Source organism: Corvus brachyrhynchos, unplaced genomic scaffold, assembly GCF_000691975.1.
Source record: "Corvus brachyrhynchos isolate BGI_N302 unplaced genomic scaffold, ASM69197v1 scaffold167, whole genome shotgun sequence".
Taxonomy (NCBI): Eukaryota; Metazoa; Chordata; class Aves; order Passeriformes; family Corvidae; genus Corvus; species Corvus brachyrhynchos.
The window spans coordinates 8,200,942-8,220,860 of record NW_008239547.1 but is presented as its reverse complement, the minus strand read 5'-3'; the positions used below and the strand labels follow the sequence as shown (position 1 = coordinate 8,220,860).

Here is a 19,919-nt window from a genome sequence, read left to right as displayed (position 1 = left end):
TTATGGTCATTCACAAATGCTGTTGTAAGACTCCACAAATAATGAAATTTTATTAGACAGTCCTACAGAAGCTTCACGAATTTTTATGTATTTTTTCTTGAATTACTGCAATTTAGACAGCCAAATTGTAGAAGTCTAAAGCTGCAATGTGTTAACTGTATTTTGTAGGTGTCAAATTCTAACATGACTTACATTTCAGAAGGGCTGAGGAATAAGCCAGGAGCCTGCCAGTAGACAGCCAAGTCTTTTTTCTGTGTAAGGAAATAAAATACACGACATGAAGTAACAAAAAAAATGTATGTTACATAAACTTAAAAAGCTGCAGTGGTGGTACTGGGAAGATGCTTTCTGTCTGTAATCGGTTTTTTTCCTTGGCTTTTGTCCTTTCATGGAGCAGGCAAATTGTGAATTTTTACCTATTTTTCATGCAAGAAACATGGAAACTGGAAGGTACTCATTAAGAAAGTAGGTGGCTGTATTAAGAATATATATACATGTATATATAAACTTTCCGCAAACAAACCAAACCAAACAACAGCAACCCCCATCCCCAAAAAAAAAATCAAAACCAAAAGCCAAAACAGAACTGCCAGAAAACCTCCCTACCAAGCAACAACAACAAAAAAGCCTCCCACACAACATGTGCTTTAATAGAAGCAAGCTGTGGGCTTTGGTGAAAGGAGTACCTTGTGCTAAGTCTTCCTGTTTGTGGAAAATGGCAGTGCTGTGATGAGCTGTCAGTTTGGTAAATTTAAAGGTCTTTGTCTCTCAGGGGTGTTAATTTTGTTACGAAAACTGTTTCACTGAGGAGATAACTTCACTCTGTTTAATCTGAGATTTAGCATGCTAACTTATTTTCAGTACAGGCTGTGAGATGAGATTCTCTGTTTTTCTTTGACATCATCCAGTTCTTTGTCTAAAGCTGTGCTTTCAGCTGTCTTGGCATTTGGGAACTTTTTCCAGCTATGCCGCAAGGCTGACGCTGGCTGGAAGAATTCTTGCTACAATTTCCTAAAGAAGAATTTATGTGAAAACACTGTTATTTGTGATTTTTATCTTAAGTGACTTCTATACAAACAGCAAAAGCAACTTTTTGATTTTGGCAAACTTAATTTTTTTGTTTAACCTTGAGCAACTTCAGGGACTTCCTGATGTGTTCATAAGTAATGAATCTTAGAGAAAATCTCAGCTTCATTCTTTAGACAGGTTGACTTTTACAGCTCAGTATTTTTTCCAATAATGGTATATACTGCAGGATGAGATCTTTGTGGCTTGCTGTGTTGTTTATCTATTCTAGTTATCAACGTTTTATATCTTCAGAGAGGTGAACACTTAACACCTGTGTCAAGCAGCAGAGCTTACCTACTACCTGGCTATTTTGATATTAAATGCATCTGATTTGGAGAATTGTTGCCTAGTACTTTGGATTGTCATCCTTATTGCATCCCTTTTCTGCTAATGTGCCAAGACTATCAGTGTAGCTTAGCTACTTCTCTCTTCGTGCTTTGCATAATCTCTTATGTCTGTTTTAGTGGTATGGAAACAATTAGTTGATTAGTTTTGAAAAGTTCCTGAATAATGGGTAAGGTAATGCGGTATCTGAAAGGATGGGTTATAACAGAAATTCATTTGACCTGTGTAGAGGGACCAGTGGAACTTCCACTGTTGCTCAGGAGATTGAGTGTTTGACCATGGGACTTAAATGGAAGATTTTATGGGAGTATAATTTGTCAGATGTCTGTGAGCAGGGAATTCCAATTGGAGCTTGCATATTAGGGACCAAAGTGGTGGTCAGACGCCTTTTGGTCAAATGAGTCCATGTAGCATTTTTTTGTTAATTTACTGCTACTTCTGTCCTTTTAAATGAGCATCTGTCCAGGTCAGCTTTGGCTCTGCTCCCCACAAAATACTGTATATACGCCTGTGTTATTTTGGAAATCCCATAAAAACTGTTCAAATATAATTTCTCATTTGAAGAAGCTAAATTTTAACTTGTTGAACGTTTTGCATTTCAGACTGAAAACTAACCATTATTGCAAAATTAATTTACTTTCTTGTTCCGTAGCTGTAACTTTTACAATGCTGTTTTGCAGTCAGCAGCAATTTAATCTCTGATTAACACACACACTGGCATTCACATAATTATTGTACAAAGAATAGTTCTGAACCCTTCATGCTCATGGGCTGCTTGCACTGTCATTAAGCAAATTTCTGTTTTAATGGATGCTGGTCATTGTCTTTCTTAGGAATGAATTAATGTTCGCTTTATTTTCAAGACAATGAATACTTCTAGTATACAAAAAATGCTGGATGACTATAACTGTGATTTTGCTTTTTCTTCCCAGGTATGAATGCTGCTGTGCGCGCAGTAGTACGCATGGGAATCTATGTAAATGCCAAAGTCTATTTTATTTATGAGGTTAGTTTTTGTTTCATTCATTCTGTATTTTTTCTTCTGACTAAACTTGAGGTTTTTTGGAAACACCATGGAGAGTAAATAGTATAAATTAAAAAAATGTTTAGGTGCCATTCCTTTTCATTGTGTTTTATTTAGTACTTTATATTTTTATGGACATCTACTTTTCACAAGGTGTATTCTAAAACGATGTAATTTAATTGTAATTTCTTAAATATATGGAATTCCTTATGTGCCACCAAAGACTTGAAAACAGAGGAAAACAGAGGTGGTTGTCACCCTGCAGTGAGCTACATATCTGTGCACTTGTTGGATGTTTGGCCCCATTTATTGTACTTCATAAATGTTTTCCTATACTGATGCTTAATCCTTTGACTCCCCCCACTCCATTTTCCTAGATTATGATAGGATGTGTCCTCACCGTCATTTCACAGATAGCACAGCTTTGTTTTGATCAAGAGTACTGTGACACTGGTGCCATCTTGCCTGGCTTTTAGGCAGAAAGTTGTAACTGAAGAGACAGCCAACAAACAAAAAGAAGCCACATCAAAAACCTGACCATCACTGGTCTGTCCAGACATCATGATTTTGTGGTTGAAGCTTGTAACTGTATGTGCAGAAAGATTGTAAATTTCTGTAACAACTATGTGATAAGAAATAAACATGGGACAAGTTTAATGTCAATGCCAAGGTGATGCTCCATGTGTTTTGTCTTCCTGGAAGACTGTTGGAGTTAGACTTCCTTATAAAGGACGCTTTCAGTTTTTATACAATTTGCAGATTAAACAATAAAGTAAATATATTGATACTGTTCCCGCTGGAATTCCGGTACAGCTCGTTAGTAGTTTGAGATTATTACAAATCATAATAAAAAGTCAATATGGGGGAAAGCGTGGTAGGTCCCCGGTAAAATGTAACTTTAATATAAAAATATTAAGTACTAGAATTCATAGAAGTGCTCAGAAAATAATTTTGTTTTACTTCTGTGCATGGCAAATACACAATTTATCTTTAAAAAGTTGCTGTTTAGCCTTTCTGTAGCTCATTTACTAATGAGATGCAAAGTATATTGAAATGCAAATAAGCAGAGGACTGTGCTCCAAAATTCTTTCCTACTACAGTGGTACAGCAAGTTGCTCTGAATACTTAGTGTGTGCTAATTACATGGCCAATCTCTGGAATTCCTTCAGTGTTCAGCTGCTTTGCAGGCTTGCTGAAATGGGTCAGATACTTCTGTGGAAGTAAGGAGGCGGTTTTGGCCATCTTCAAGGCCAGCACTTGGATTTTAATTTATTTTTTAATTAGCTTTAAGTCAAGAATGGCCATCTTTTATCACCTTTTAGAAATACTTGTTATCACAGAGTGATAAATTTCAAGAGAAATTTGAATATTTGATTTCTGAACTTAAATAGTGCTATTTTGCTATCATGTTCCCGTGTTAACTGGTAGAGTTGGCTAGTGTGAAGTCACAGATACTTCTGAATGGAAAGTGATTGTAAAAAACAAGTCAATGTTGGGAATTTTGAGTTTCACTTAGATATTGTCTTTCTGTCTTCAGTGTAACAATAGGGTCTGGGAGGAAATGCACATTTCACTCTTAAGTATGGGCTCTGAAAAAGATTATTTACTTCTAGATTAGTCCATTCAGTTCTATGTTTCATAAAGTACCGAATGCTAAGCTTTGTTCTTCTCTGACTTGTAATTGAAGTATGAAGTCAGTTTTCTTTCACAATGCCTACAAGTATTTCAGAGAAACAGGGTTGCAAACATTGAAATGAAATGGCTGCTTAATTTTACCCTTTTGAAATGGGAAACAGATGAAGGTGACAAGTGAAGGTAAAAATCTTGTGAGACTTGTCACTAATGTTCCCTGTTATAAGCCTTTGCATGATATCTAAAGTGGAGGTATATTTTTCGGTATACTTTAGGTTATTTAATGCTTTTAATAAGGTGTTTCTTCTGAATTACAGTTTATTGAATGCCGACTTGAGTGTGTTAAGCACAGAGAGTCGTGTATCTTCAGCCTATCTTTTGAGCAGACATTTTAACACGTAGGTCAGGGTAAAGTGATACCTGTATTGAAGCTTCTCTGAAAAAGTGAAGGAAAAACCTGAAGTGACAATATCCAAAAGAGGAAAAAAAAGTTTTCTTATTTGGATCCAAAAATTGAGTTAAAGGTCTCAGCCTTTTCAAGTGGACTTTGCTGTAATCGTCATAAGCTCTGTTTCTCCTGTAGCTGTGTCTGTCATAGGAACTTTTTTTGCACTGCAAAACCATCTGTCTTCTACAGCTGTGGCCAGCACTAGTTCTGTATTCTAAGTAAAACAGTAACTCTGTTTTCCTAACTCCATTTTTCTTCATTTTGTTATGAGAGATTACTGAGATAAATAAAAATTAATAATGAATTAGAGCTAAGTCATTTTCTAGCCTTTTTTAAGTTGGTTTTATGAAAGCCCAAAGAAAGAAACAGTTGCACACTGGAATTCATGGGCTGTTTTAACTTCAAGTCACAAAAGGGAAGAAAAAGTAAATTCATGAGAAGATGAAAAACTGGAAGATAATTTATATAAAAGCTATAATTTTTTATATCTTTTTTATAGTTCATATAAAACCTGTGAATTTATAGCTATAAAATAAAAAAACCCCTTGTGTATCTTAATTCATTGAAGTTAGCACATTTCAAAATTTTGCTATTAATTTCAAATCTATACAGTTGCCCTAGTTTCACAGTTTCATATTTTATAGTATTTTATTTTAGTCTGTAGTTACCCGTCTTGACTATCATCACATTATTCTTCAAATCTTCTCCAGTCTGAATCAAAATTTGAATTAACTGTGGATTAATTTCAGTCATGGTATGAAAATCTAGGAGCTGAAAGTGTGTGTAGAGTACCAGGCTGCTTTAGGGGGCTTGTTGAATATTTTTTCACTAATTAAAAGCTATTAAAGTCAGGCTGATTTTTGTTTTGTCTTGTTTTTTCTTTTAAATTGAGAATGGGAAGAAAAAGTGATGCCTCTCATTTATGGCAACTCATTTTAGGTACTTGAGGTCTTAAATATTTATACAAATAACCTGCCCTTTTTCCGGGATTGAAGCACGTAGTTCCCGCTGGCTGCACGCTCTTGCTACTAAGCTATGGAACTTTCAGTTTCATCATCTTGATTAAGAGTCTTTTTGTCAAGAGGCCAGCATTGCAAGTGCAGTGCTACTGCAGTCATGGATTTGAAGTGAAAACTTCATGTCTCTTCCGTGGTGGTTTGTGCACTCAGTGACAGTAGTATTTTATGTTGTTGAGCAATGGCTAAGAATTCTCAGTAAGTAAATTCACATAACTGTTAAAGCCCCAAGTGTCTCGCATGTAACACGTCAGAAGATGGCTTGTTCTTTTTTGAAAGCTTTTGCCTTCAGAGTTCAGACTGGAAGCCACATTTGCTCCTGCCACTCTCTCCTGGAGTTGCAGTGTCTGTGAATGTACCCTGTGAAAATTGGACTCTTAGAGATTTCTTCTTGTTCTTTGAATATTTAGATTTTGGGTACATGAAGGACTAAACATAAAATGGAGCTGATCTTCACAAACTGTGCTTGATGTATTTTTGACAGTTCATTTTTTCCATTCTTGCCCCATAGTTTTAGTATCTCAGTACCCAAACTCCTGTATTTTTAGGATCTAAGTAAGATTTACTTTTTTAATGTAAATTGACAGATTCCTACCCTCATATTAAGGTCTGGAGTCACATCTGCCGGTGATTTTTGGTAACCATACATCTGGAACAGTGGTGAACCTTCAAGCATATTATCCAGTCCTCATCAGTGCTTACGTAACTAAAACAATAAATGGAAATCATGATCATTATTAATACTTCAATTGTAATTAGTAATTCATTTTTTTCCCCAGTAGCTTTTCTAGAAAGCTGTTTTAATTCTGTATTGTGTATCTCTTAATGGTATGGAAAACAATGTGTCAGTTCTAGCTACCTTATTCAGAGGTAACTTACAGATACCCGGCAAACAACTGAATTACAAAAAGCTTATGTAACAGTTCAAACAGATTATGATTCCAAAAGTTCCCTGTCCTACCTTGTAGTGGGAGGAATTGTTAACACATGCCCAGTTCTCACTTGGCGCAGATACGGACTCCTGACCAAAATGCATGAATTCTTTATATTTCAAAGAAGCATGGTGCACGAATGGGTCATAGCTCATCCTTAGCTTAGCTATGATGTTTTTCAAGTCTTACAGACAACTTAAACTACTATTTTATCTCTCTGCTTTTTTCTGTGTTTTAGATTTGTTAATCTGCAAATTGGGAATGTTAATCTATTAGTTTTATTTATGTATGTATTTCCTGTATGTAATATTGTATATATTTTTGTCAGCTTGCAGTGCAGATTATTGTAGTTTCTGTTAAAAACTGAATTAAGATGCAACATTACACTACACTTTCAGGATTTATTACCAGTGGATCTCTTGAGTTATTGTAGTTGTCAATAGAAATACTGATAGGAAAAGCTTTCACTCCATTGCTGAATGATAAAAGGAACATAGAATTCTATGCTTTAAAAAAAACCAAACCAACAAAGCTGTGATGAGTGAACTTAGTAATTTATTAGCCATCATCAAGCTGTAACATTTCTGTCTGAACATCTTTGCTCTTTATCTGAGGGAGATTTTTTTTTTTTTTGAGTTGATAGGTAGATTAAGCATTATTCCTTTTCCACCTTGCTCTGATTTTGAAAAAATTGTGTACGTAATGGCTTACCTCTTCAAGTCTTTGTGTGTATACATTAGCATACAAAGAGTATGTCCTATATGTAGGGACCCATAAGAGAGCTGGGGAGATACCACTACAGTTCCTGGTAAACTAGGACAAGGAGTAATGGGGTCAAACTGAAAGAGTGGAAATGTAGGTTAGATGTACGGAGGAAATTCTTTACTGTGAGAGTGGTGAGTCACTGGAACAGGTTTTCCAGAGAAGATGTGGATGCCCCAACCCTGGCAGTGTTCAGGCCAGGCTGGATGGGGCATTGAGCACCTTGGTCTAGTGGGAGTTGTCCCTGCTGATGGCTGGGGAATTGGAAGTTGATGATCTTTAAGTCCCTTTGAACCCACACCATTCTATATGTATACATTAGACACATGTCAAAGTTATCTGGAGAGTGTACGAATATTGAAAAGGTCTATTGGATGGCAGAAATTAGAGATATAGGTAGTTCTCCATCTGGATGTTTTTGCTATTGCTTGACCATATAATATGTAAATTAATCAGTCAAGTCTCACTGAGCAGAAACTTTCATGCTTTCACCTTGGAATCTGTACTGGAATCCTAAAAAGCCTAATTGAGTAACTTACACTTCTGTTTTGTCCAGGTTATTTTACATTCTTAGTTTCTCATGCTGGTGAGGACTCAAAGTTTGACATAAAAAGCTATATATATTATATGAATACTGAGCCGCTTTAGGCTTAGTGTGTTTCCAAGTTACTGCTTACTGAGTAAATTCTGCATATACTCTGAATCATGCCAAATTAAATTTCTTCAGTTTGTAATGTAAGTTTTGCTGTTTTCTGAAATCCCTTCTTTTTCTTGTTCCTGACTTATTATTGAAAACCCTGAAACTAATATATAGTCTTGCAAAAGCTGCCCAGATAAAAAATGGTAACTAATTGTTCCTTAGCAATATGTACACATAATCTAAAAACGGAGACATAAACATAGTCATGGTTATTTTATTCTGGTTTCTCTGTCAGTTAGAATTTTCCAGGCTTAGGACTTGACTCTGCATTTCCTTTCCTATCCTTTCCTTTCCTTTCCTTTCCTTTCCTTTCCTTTCCTTTCCTTTCCTTTCCTTTCCTTTCCTTTCAGTTCGTTCCGTTCCATTTTTATTTTGTTTTAATCAATGTTCACAATATCCCCTAATGGAAAAGAATCTGTAATTGCCATTCTGCTAGTGTTTTTGTAGAGAGGTAATAAAGCCAAGCATAATAAACCCCTTAGCTGCTTACTGGATAGTTTTTCTTCTTTCAGATAAATGTAGTTCTTCTCATATTACAGAATGCAGTGGTTTTAGAAGACCATTTGAGTTACGGTGTTAAGAATTTTTTAAATACATCACTAAAAGTTGTATTTTTTCCTGTTAAATCTCTTTTTATTTATTGTGTGACTGCCTCAAAAAAAAAAAAAAAGAAAAAAGCTTGTGTCACCTGATTTCTTCTTCTTTTATGAAAAAGTTCCAGTTATTGCTCTTTGTCTTGTTTTGCTTATTACCAGCACTGGGGAGAAAAAAAGTACAATGTGTTACAAAGATAGATTTCCTAAGTTCATGGCCCCTGGCTGAGGTTATGTTTTTAAGGAACGTATTTTATAATGCATTTCAAAATTCTTTGTAGTTTTGGGTTTTTTTAATTGAATATTTATTCTTAAGAAAGAAGAAGCACATTACCATTCTAGTTTAATAGCTGTGTAATCTGTGTAAAGTATTACCTTATCTTGAAGTTGTTTTTGGAACTGATCCTTTAGGAAGAGGGTTTGTTTTGCTTTTCTCCCCTTAAAAGAAGCAGTGATACCTGCTTGAATGTTGTTTCATTTAAATTGAATATTTTTTTATGCAGTGTTTTTAATTAAAGTTGTATTAAAGTGCACAAGGTGAGTATTACTGTAGTGGAAATTTGATGCAGTTTTTAAAACCAGAATTAAGAAATACTTCCCCTTTTTCAGGGTTACCAGGGAATGGTTGATGGAGGTGATAATATTGTAGAAGTTTCATGGGAAAGTGTTTCAAGTATCCTGCAAGTGGTAAGTGCTAAGGGGTGAGAATGGGACTCAAACCCTCTTTATTCAAACAGAAGAACCAAATTTCTAGATCCAGGCAACCACTGTAATTATGTATTTGGACTGTGTGATGACTGAGTGACCAGCATGTACCACTTCCAGCAGAGCCTGATTCCTGCAGTGTGGATGGCTGACACTTTCTAAAGGTCTTGGTATGGTCTTGAATTTGGTGCCCAGAAATAATCTTGTAAACCTTTGTTCTAGATTTGCAACATCACGTCATTAGCCTCCTAAAGCCATATTGACAAGTCTATATTTAATAAAAAAGACATTAGAGGGCCAAAACATGAAATAGCTGTGTTTTGTAAGGCAAATAATTTCTTACGAAACCCTGTTGGCTTTCTGTGTAAGTGAATTTAGAGTTATAGTAGCGGATGTAATTACAGTGCAGTTCTGCAGAGCTCAGATACTGCCAATGACTTTGTACATTTTTAATACAACATCCTGCACTGTGGCCATTTGGATCTTCTCAGCTTTTGCTCAGCATGGTAATGTTATTACCTCTTCCAGAGCAGGTGCTATGTTTGGCGAAGAGACCTTACTGCTTGCCAAGCTTTCTGAAAACTACCTCCAGGTGAAGCGTGGGTTTCTTTGGAGCTTTTTGCAAAGTTAATGAACATAAAGCAGTTAGCAGAGACAATTTTTTTTTTCAAACCAGTGCCCTGGAGTACTGTGAAGTATTTTGTCCTGTGTTTGGTTGTTTTTCTTTTCTTTTTTTTTCCCCATGTCTATCTTGCAGAATATGTAAATAGAATCATAGAATATATCAAGTTGACAGGGACCCATAAGGATCATTGAGTCCTAAAACTAAACCATATGACTAAGAGCATCATCCAGATGCATCTTAACGATTACGAGAATATTGAGTTCTCTTGGCCAAGCCACACTAGAACATAGGCAGGAGCAGGAGGATGTAGGCATCCTATACATGTGTGTACCATACATAGTATAAGAAAAACATCTTTCTGAGCTTTTTTGCTGGTAGTTCAACAGACCAGCAGTGAACCATGTATCTTACAGAATCTGTTGTGTTGTTTCGATGAGAAAGGTTTTTCAGCCCATTGTGTATTTCTGTTTATTCAAAAGAAGTAGCACTTTGTTACAAGTACATAGTTCTTTTCCACTTACAGCTATGCTTTTTCTAAGTAGGAAAATTCTTAGTTTTAGATATATGTTTTAGTCTCGATTTTTTTTTAAGAGTATCTTTGTGTGTACACATCTACCTTTTTGTCTGAAGACAGCTGAACTTCTATTCCACTTTCTTTTTTCTCTCCACTAGTAGCTATGCAACACAGATGGCAAACTGGCTTGAGAGCTGAAACACCTATTGATAGGGTAAATCATGTCAGTACAGCCTGTGCGGATTTGAAGTTCAAATTTAGATGGATGTGAGAGATTTACTACAAGTTAAAGGGAATGTTTATGGAAAAGTGGTGTAATCATCTCCAGATTTGTTTGCAGGAAAAAAAATAGTTTTTTCAGTCTTAATTGATATTACTTTTTACTGTGACAATAAATAAGGCAAAGATTAAAACTTCTTGAGTGACTGAACAACATAAACACAGAAGGTGTGTAAATAATGTGTGTCCTGAAAGACACCCAGCAATTTTCGGTGACCGGGAAATTCAGTTATTTTTAAAAACGACCACTACCATTTCTGAAAGAAGCTTTTAAATTCATATTAATAAGTGCAACAGATAATCAGTAAAACAGAAAATGTAGCATTAGTCTGATCTATAAGGATTTAAAGGCAGTTATTTCCATATCTGTGGAATGACAATGAATGCTAATTTTGCATTTCAGGGATACATTTTTTTCTCTTACTGTTTATGTATTTAGTGGTTTTAGGGGGAAGAATACCACACTGACTCAAATTCATCTGAATGTTTAACTACTTAGTATATCACTTTTACTCTTGCCTTTACATATAAGTAACAGTTAACCTATTTATTGTAATGCTGCTAAAATTAATCCCGTGTAATTTAACATTTTCCTTCCAGAGTAGCTTTTTATCAGTCATTTTTGAGTGGGTTTTTTTTGTTTTTCCCTTGTGTGTGTATCTGCTCTTGAACATAAATTCCCACGGGTTTGATAATTTTTTGTCTATCATCAGTCAGTGTAAAATTAAAAGAAGGGAGGCTATGATATAAAATTCATCATTAATCCACCTTAGAAAGATACAGCAATATACCAGGTTATGAAGTAAACCCGCTGTTGTTCCCTTTCTCAGGGAGGCACAGTCATCGGCAGCGCGCGCTGCAAACCCTTCCGCACGCGCGAGGGCCGCCTGCAGGCCGCCTTCAACCTGGTGCAGAGAGGGATCACCAACCTCTGCGTGATCGGCGGCGACGGCAGCTTAACCGGCGCCAACCTCTTCCGGGAGGAATGGAGCGGGCTGCTGGAAGAGCTGGCACAGAAGGGTGAGTTTGCCTTCAGGCCCTCTGGACTTCACTCCAGTCTGCAGGGAAGTTACGAACCCTCACTGTAGGTATGCAAACTGGATCCAGAGGGTATTTCTCAAGTTTAAAAATCAAATGCATTCATTCTAGGAAATGGCTTGGTTCTTCGTAAAATAATAGCTTTTGGTTTCTGTGCATCCTCTCATGCATATCATAAAGGTCCAAAAAAGGCCAAGTTAGTTACTGTACAGCAGTCTCCGTGGACTACTTCCTCTATTATGAATCATTTTCAGGCTCTGAACTTCTTACCTTTTGCTTGAAAAGCCCTATGCCCTCGTTTCCAAACTGAGGTGGTAATTCTTTTCCTACAACAAGTTACACATTTGTATGTTATTAAATTATGATGCTTTCCTGCCTGTATGTCACTGTTTGTTTAAGATCAGAACATTAAGTGGCTACTGATAAAAGTACAGCCAGCCCCGTAGTTGTCTTCGATAGAATCCAGGAGGATGTATAGGGAAGAGTAAAAGAGTAAAGTAATGCTATGTTGATGTTATGTGTTACTCATAATATATAAATACTCTGATAGCTTCCATCCATTTCTGTCTTCAGGACTTCCTGAACCGGATGCTGTTAGCAGTCTTTAATGAATTTCTCTTCCATGAATTTATACAGTCTACTTGAAGCATACAGAGTTTTGCTCAAAACATTGTGTAGCAAGGAGTTCTGCAGCTTTACAGAATAATAAATTTAGATTGTGAAGAATCTTCTGTTTATTTTGATCCTGCTGGCTTATAGATCATTTGATGCCCATAGTTTTTGTGTTAGAATAAACAGTGAATGATTAGTCCTCCTTCCTCTCTGCATGCCACTTGAGATTTTACAGCTGTCTTATTTTCCCTTCATCATCTCTTTTTCTAGATGGAAGAGTTGTAGTTTGCTTAGTTGTTCCTTATATGTAAGTTCTATATCTTTGATCATCTTTGTTGCCCTTCTCTGAACCTTTTCCAGTTCTACCCTGTTTTGAGGTGGGGAGGACCACAACTGCACCCAGTATTCAAGATGAGGGCAAACCATGGATCTACACAGTAGTATAATGATCTTTGTTTTGTTCTCTATTCTTTTCCTAATATTTTCTAATATTTTGATTTTTTTTTTTTACTGCTACTGAGCATTGAAGCTGATTTATTAATGAAAACAGCATTATTATATTATGCTGGAAATAGTGTATTTTGTTTGTGATGTTAGGGTACATTTTTTTCATGTGTCTTACTTTACATTTATCTGCAATGAATTCCATCTGATACTTTACTGCTCACTGTGTCTTGCTAGTCTTCTTCATTTCTTCTCAGACACTCCATACGTTTAGATCCCAAATAATTCACTTTGATCAGTAAACTTTGGCACTTTGCTGCTCATTCCCTTTTCTAGGTTATTGCTGAGTGTGTTGAACAGCGCAGATCCCTGTAGAACTCCATTGGTTACTTTTCCAAGATACAAGAATTTGCATTTACCACTGCCCTCTGTCTCGTATTTTTTACCCTCTGTTTTATATTATTTACTCTGTGAAAAGCCTTCTGTCTTATACAGTGACTGCTTAGTTTCCTCAAAATCCTTTGGCAAAAGACTTTATCAATGGCTTTTTAGAAATCTAAGTAGACTATGTCAACCAGATAGCCTTTATTCATGTGTTAAGTCACATTTGGAACTCTAGAAAAGGTTTGTAATGCATGGTATACATTCATAGAAAACATTTTGATTCTTCTTCACGATGTTATATTTATCTTCATGGACATTAGTTATATTTTTCATTATGGTTTCTACTGTTTTTCTGTAATGTAGACATTAAACACACTGATACATAGTTCTTGAATCACATATTAAAAATTTGGCATTATGCAAATGCACAGATAGTAAGGTAGTTTTAAGTGCTTAAGCAGCTGAGGTATTTCATCCTTGAGATCTTTTAGATCCTTGGATGATGCAGCATTTTCATTGATGTCTTGGGAGACACCGCTAAAACTTAGAATAGGAGCTTTTCTGTTCTGTTTGCTTATTAATCATGAAATCAGAGCCTTTCAGTGTTGCAAAACAGAAGTCTTCAAAAGTTGGATGCTGGTTTTTAATTGTTCACATATGCCCATAAGCACATCCAGTTTGCATCCTTTTGCTTCTTCATTGCACATTATACACTGAGACTACAATTTGAATAATACTGTTTTGAGTTGAAGCCATCAATTTTAAGGTTGGTTAGAAAACCTGATAATTATTTGACACTTTGAGATGGACTGAAAAGCTCTTATTTCCTTCCTTACTGTAAGGAGTTCTGTGCAGGATTCTTGTGTTTGGATGTTTGATTGGCTTTTGTTTGTAGTTTTGACTAACCTTGTTACCTAAAATATCTAAACATAATTTAATGTTTGGATATGTTTAATTTATAAAAGTAGAGCACCCAAGCAATATCTAATATTTTTTTTTAATAGTCTTACAGTTCTTTCTCTGAATACTTCTTTACAGGAAAGATTGATGCGGAGGCTGTTAAGAAATATGCTTACCTTAACATTGTGGGAATGGTTGGATCCATAGACAATGACTTCTGTGGCACTGATATGACCATAGGTACTGACTCAGCTCTGCACAGAATAATTGAAGTTGTGGATGCCATCATGACCACTGCTCAGAGGTAAATTGAGCATATTATAGAGACTGATAACAAATAAAGAGGTGTTTATGCATTTGTTTAAGCTCATTTTAAATAAAGTTTAGGTAAGTGGAATTTGTAATATTTCTAGAATGGAAATAAAAGTTCTTTTTGGCTGCATCTTTCAAGTGTCCTGGTTTTTTTTTTCTTAGTAACTGCTTTTTCATCATTCCTGTCATGGCAGCGCTTAAGTATGTGGTCGTAGAGACTGCATCAGCCTTAGGGGCATACTTGGTTTTTAATGTTTTTAGTCTTTCACAGACATAGTCTGTTAGAGAAGAACCAGACACACCATGAATACATGAGTACACAATAGCATCTGTTTTATATAAGCTTTATTTCAGTAAAAATTAAGCAATTAAATTATATTTTTTTAATACAGCTATATCATTTGCAGTTCTTAACTATGGGTCTGCATCATTAACATTTCCAGTAAAGATTCACTTCTTCTCTTGTAGCTGCCCATACATGTTTTGGAAGAAAGCAGGGAAAATGAATTATGCTTTGGAAGATAGTTAATTTTAAATATATTGTTTAATGTGACAATAATTTTGTTTTCCTAATTTTTTCTGTTTTGCTAATGAATTTGGAGTTCAGTAAGCATGGTAAACACAAGCTGTTTCCTGATATTAGGTTCAGTTAATTTGTTTTCTTATTTTTACAGCCATCAGAGGACATTTGTTCTGGAGGTTATGGGGCGACACTGTGGGTATGTATTGTCTTCAACATTTTGTGTCTTACATATGTATAATTATGTAAGAAATTTGAACCATTAATGTATAATCATTTGTTCTGTTTATTAGGTATCTAGCTCTGGTTAGTGCCTTAGCCTGTGGTGCAGATTGGGTGTTTATTCCTGAATACCCACCAGAAGAAGGCTGGGAGGATTCAATGTGTGTTAAGCTTTCAGAGGTAATCTGTTAGTATGTTTGAGATTCCCCAATATCTTTGCAGATGTTTATTTGAAAGCAGTGATGAAAAAAGGTGATCAGGACTTTCAGCAAGTCTTTGGTTTTGGTACCACATAAAGTTCTGTGTGATATTGTACATTTCTTTTCCCACACTCTGTGATTGTTTTGAAGAATTGTATGACTCACCCTGGGAATTGCATAAAATTATAACAATAAAAGCAATATGTGCACATTTCCTCAGTAATTTGATGTAAGACATGTTGCTTCATCAATGAAAAGACATGTATGAAAACAAAAGGTGTGAGAACACGTATGAGTAATCAAATACAAGAAATGTTTCCTCAAATCCTAGCAGCTTAATGTAGAGCAACTGATTATAAAATTATGCTGGAAATTCCTCGTGTTCTTTTTTAACTACACAAATGTGCTTTTATTTTAATTACAGAATCGTGCACGAAAGAAAAGGCTGAATATTATTATTGTAGCTGAAGGAGCTATTGATTGTCACAACAAACCTATAACATCAGAGAAGGTTAAGGATGTAAGTGTCAACATCCCTATGATAAAAGATTTCTGTTCATAGGATGGGGCTTATTGTTAACAATAACATTTCTGTAGAGTAAATCTGTTCCTGTAAGGTAGCTTATCACACAGTTGTATTTTATGCTTATGCTTTATTATCTAAAATTCCATAGTCAAATTAAAGGACAGTGTTTTCAGTTGCAATTAATTACAACCTTTTCTCCTTGTAATACAACAGAACCGTTCAAAACCATCTGCTTCACGGGTGCCTTAACTGGTAATTTGAAATCAGCTCAAATCAGTATTTATAATCCTATTTTACTTTGTATGTCTTGTAAAATTTTCGATATTGGTCTGTCTCACAGTGAAGTAATAGTGTGTGCTTTGGACAAAGTCTTTTCCAAGTGGTTGCTTTGCTAAAAATTTCATTGGTGTCTAAGATTAAGAAAACTTTTAAGCTGAATTTTTCTCCTTTTTTTTTTTTTTGAAGGGGTCATTAAGAAAACAGATTGAAAAATAGTCATTGTTTCAAAGAAGCTTTGGCTTTACCTGGGGTTTATCTGTCCTGTGACTATGATGTTCTATTTTCCATAGCTGTTGGTTTTAGAGAACCCTTTGTCTTTATTCAGAGTTGCAGTTTTATGAAGCAACATTTAGCACCAAGTGGTGTTAAGTGTACATGATGCTAACGTGTATATAAAATAATGATAATGATAAACCCACTGTATTTTGAAATTCTATGCAGCTTGTGGTTCAGCGGCTTGGTTTTGACACCCGAGTAACCATCCTGGGTCACGTGCAAAGAGGTGGAACCCCTTCAGCTTTTGACAGAATTCTTGTGAGTATTTCCAAAATAATTGCTCATGGCACCACATAGTGCAACTTCATTTTGATTATTTATTTGGGGGTGGGATGGTTCTCTACCTGATGAACTTGACAAGTCAAACTGTTATCTCACATTAACTGTGTGAATAGGTGGAATTCAGAGTAGTGAAGCACTTTGTGTAAAGGATTCTATATTAGGATTAAAATGCGAAGCTTCATCGTCCATACTTAGAGGTATAAACAGCCCACAACATTTTCAACTTACCAAGGAGTGATTTGTGTCAGCTTGATTAACAGAGAAGTCAGGATTGGAAGCCTTGTGCTTTTTAAGTGCTTGCTTGAACACTCAAACATTCCCTACTTCCAGGCGAGTCGTATGGGTGTGGAAGCCGTGCTTGCCCTTCTAGAAGCTACTCCAGATACCCCTGCCTGTGTTGTGTCCCTGTCTGGAAACCAGGCTGTCCGTCTGCCTCTGATGGAGTGCGTGCAGATGGTGAGCTTCTGGCAAAGAGCCAATTTATGTTATTTATTTACTACAACGGACTACTATGTACAGTAATTCCCTGTTCTCATTAGGACATTGATGGAATGTGCACAGCACTTAGCCGTATTTGGGAATGAATAATGAAGTCATGTATGTTCTCTATGTGATACTATTTATTTGCAAACTATCAAGGAATAAGAAATACATATCTTTTTAATTTGTTCTAAAATTTCATCTCAGATCTTCTGTTTTTATTGTTACAACAAATTCTTCAGATGCTTGCATCCATTTACATGTCATTCACAAGTCTGGTTTCTGCACTAAAACTGCTCAGTTTAAACTGTAAAAAGAAAATTAATAACAGATACATTGATTTCTTTGTCCCATGAAGGCTTTAGGTATTTGTTTCTGTTTTCTTCTTCTCCTGTACCCTGTAATTTATGCTATGAGAGGAGGTAGCTCATAAATTGAGGAATTGTTAGTATTTCTTTTTCCACTGTGGAAATATATTAATACGTGTAATACATTAAATAATCAACTCACTGTGTTTTTTAAACATATTGAGTAATCAACTTGTTTTTTCAAGACTCAAGAAGTCCAGAAAGCCATGGATGAGGGAAGATTTCTTGAGGCTGTGAGACTTCGTGGAAGGTATGGCCAATAGCTTGTATCCGTTTATTTGCTGTAGAAAAGCTGAGTTGCTTTGCTCTTATGCTGGCACATGACATTTTATTTTAAGTATTTTACTAACTTATGGTTATATGGGTTTGAGAATGAGAGGAGGCAGAAAATTTGCCTAAATTGAATAATTGAAATTCTTACCTGCACAAAAACATGCAAAACAAAGCAAACTATAATTCACTGCTGTGTCAGACTAGTGACTGTTCCTAGGCTGACTGGTCACAAAGCAAAGAGCTTCTGTGCTGTATGACCTGACTGGTAGCAACTGTAAGTTTGTTTATTCATGATTTTGAGGCCAGTCCTGTGAGCTTGTTTGTAAGTAGTTGGTAGTTTTCCAGCAGTAATGTTGGAGGAGGTATCTTCAGTCCTGTCAGGAAAGTGGTTTCTGTTTCAAGTCATTTGATAATAAAATTATTTCTCCCCGTCTAAAAAACTAATTTGTTAGCTACATAGTTGTTTTATATTTTATGACTCTTCATCTTAAAGAATTGAATATTTTTCATTCTTCTCTCATTTCCAGTTTTTGTCATGTTTTGCATTTGTAGTCACAGTGGTGGTAATATTTCATACAAGTTTTTTAAAGTTTCTGAAAAATTCAAATGTTCCTTTTAAGTAACTATGATATTATAATTTTACTGTTTTATTTGCTTATCTACTCATTTGTTTAGGAGCTTTGAAAACAACCTCAACACGTACAAATTACTGTCGCACAAAAAGCCAGATTCTGAGCTTCCAAAGGTAAGGGAGTTTGTTAAGTGTGCAATGCATGTCTGCTTTTGGGATACATTAATAAATCACTTCAAATCTGTATTGTAGGAGACTTTATAAATTAAAAATTATAAAGGTGCTTGAAGCACGCTAGTTTGTTCAAATAATAAGTAGCATTTTTTGAAGTGGAATATCATTGTAATTAGAAAATTCCTGTGTAGACAATTTCTTTCTGTCTTGCATGTACATCTGGTCCCAGTTGTTAGACTGTCTGGTCCTAATAGTTACTGTTTTGCCCTCTGTTCCTTACCATGGCAAGAAGGAAGGGTGATGTTTAAGATCATGATTAAGACTCTGAAAATCTTAAGATAAAGGAAGACTCTATATTAAAAGAATTCTAACCCTTCCTTTTGAAGGGTAAAACTCAAGAGCAAGGGCAAATCTGGGAGTTCATGGGAAGCAATATTGAGGACAGATGCATCACCTTTACCTGAAATAATAAATCACTGTGCATAATACAGTAATGGACATATAGTTTCTTTGTAGTTGCTAAGATTTTTATAAGAGGAAATTTGGATTTATTTAGGAAGCAGACACTAAATTTTGTGTGCAAACAAATTTTAGACAGGATTTTTTTTGTTTTTATTGAAAGTTTACTGAATAGTTCTGTGTTTGTTCATAGTGGGGACTATGTCATCTCACCTGTTAACTCCTCTTCTAATTGTGGTTTGTGACCATTTGTTGCCTTATTTGCATAATGATGTTGCTGTTACATTTTTTAGAAATCTTTTTCCCAAATAAATATTTGAGTGATGATTACTCATACCTTCTCACTATTATTAAGGAGCATAATTGTATTGACAATACAGTAAGGACCTAAGACTGACCTTCAAGAGATAAAGGAATTCAGGATATTTTAGGTGGATATTTAACATTTTCTTTGGCAGATCAGGTGTTTGGGTGGTGGGATTTTTTTATACATCAGTGCAAATCCAGGACTGTTAGCACTGGACTTACATATTTTTTTTAAATATTTTTGTCAAACCTTCTGTGATAAATGGTATTAGAAGGAAATGTAGGCCTCGTGTAATTACTGACTACTCGGATTTGACCATACTAACAAAATCTGTGTACCTTCAGCAAAAGAGGTTGAATGGGAATTAAAAAGTAGATGAAATGTGCATGTCACAGGAACTGAGGAAAGAGCTAAGCTGATCAGATCAGGAGAGCCAGCTGAATGCTCTCTTTCAGCAGTGCTTCTGCATACATTATATTTTGCTGTTTGTGATTCCATTGCATTTTTCTACAATTCCTTCAGTTGTACCAGAGCCAAAAAAAAGAAACTAAATATACTCTGGTTCGTGTCTCTTTTTTTTTTGTGTTTGTTTTGTTGTTTTTTTTTTTTTTTTTTTTTTTTTGGGTGGGGGGTTGTTTTTTTTTTTTTT

General features: G+C 35.5%; 1 protein-coding gene across 4 annotated transcripts in view; it reads left to right on the top strand.

The window, feature by feature from the left end:
- The first annotated feature begins 2,316 nt into the window (after window positions 1-2,316).
- Window positions 2,317-19,919, top strand: part of PFKP (phosphofructokinase, platelet) — a 35,163-nt gene continuing 17,560 nt past the window's right edge. For 2 of the 4 annotated variants that reach the window (XM_008639304.2, XM_017741442.1), the window contains exons 1-11: window positions 2,317-2,419; window positions 9,130-9,207; window positions 11,474-11,663; window positions 14,160-14,325; window positions 15,008-15,052; window positions 15,147-15,255; window positions 15,700-15,795; window positions 16,522-16,614; window positions 16,969-17,094; window positions 17,672-17,736; window positions 18,435-18,504. In XM_008639304.2, coding sequence (XP_008637526.1) covers window positions 2,348-2,419; window positions 9,130-9,207; window positions 11,474-11,663; window positions 14,160-14,325; window positions 15,008-15,052; window positions 15,147-15,255; window positions 15,700-15,795; window positions 16,522-16,614; window positions 16,969-17,094; window positions 17,672-17,736; window positions 18,435-18,504 — 1,110 coding nt within the window. In that variant the 5' untranslated portion in view covers window positions 2,317-2,347. The remainder of the gene's footprint in view (window positions 2,420-9,129; window positions 9,208-11,473; window positions 11,664-14,159; window positions 14,326-15,007; window positions 15,053-15,146; window positions 15,256-15,699; window positions 15,796-16,521; window positions 16,615-16,968; window positions 17,095-17,671; window positions 17,737-18,434; window positions 18,505-19,919) is intronic. The other 2 variants (XM_008639303.2, XM_008639302.2) reach the window with 1 other exon arrangement.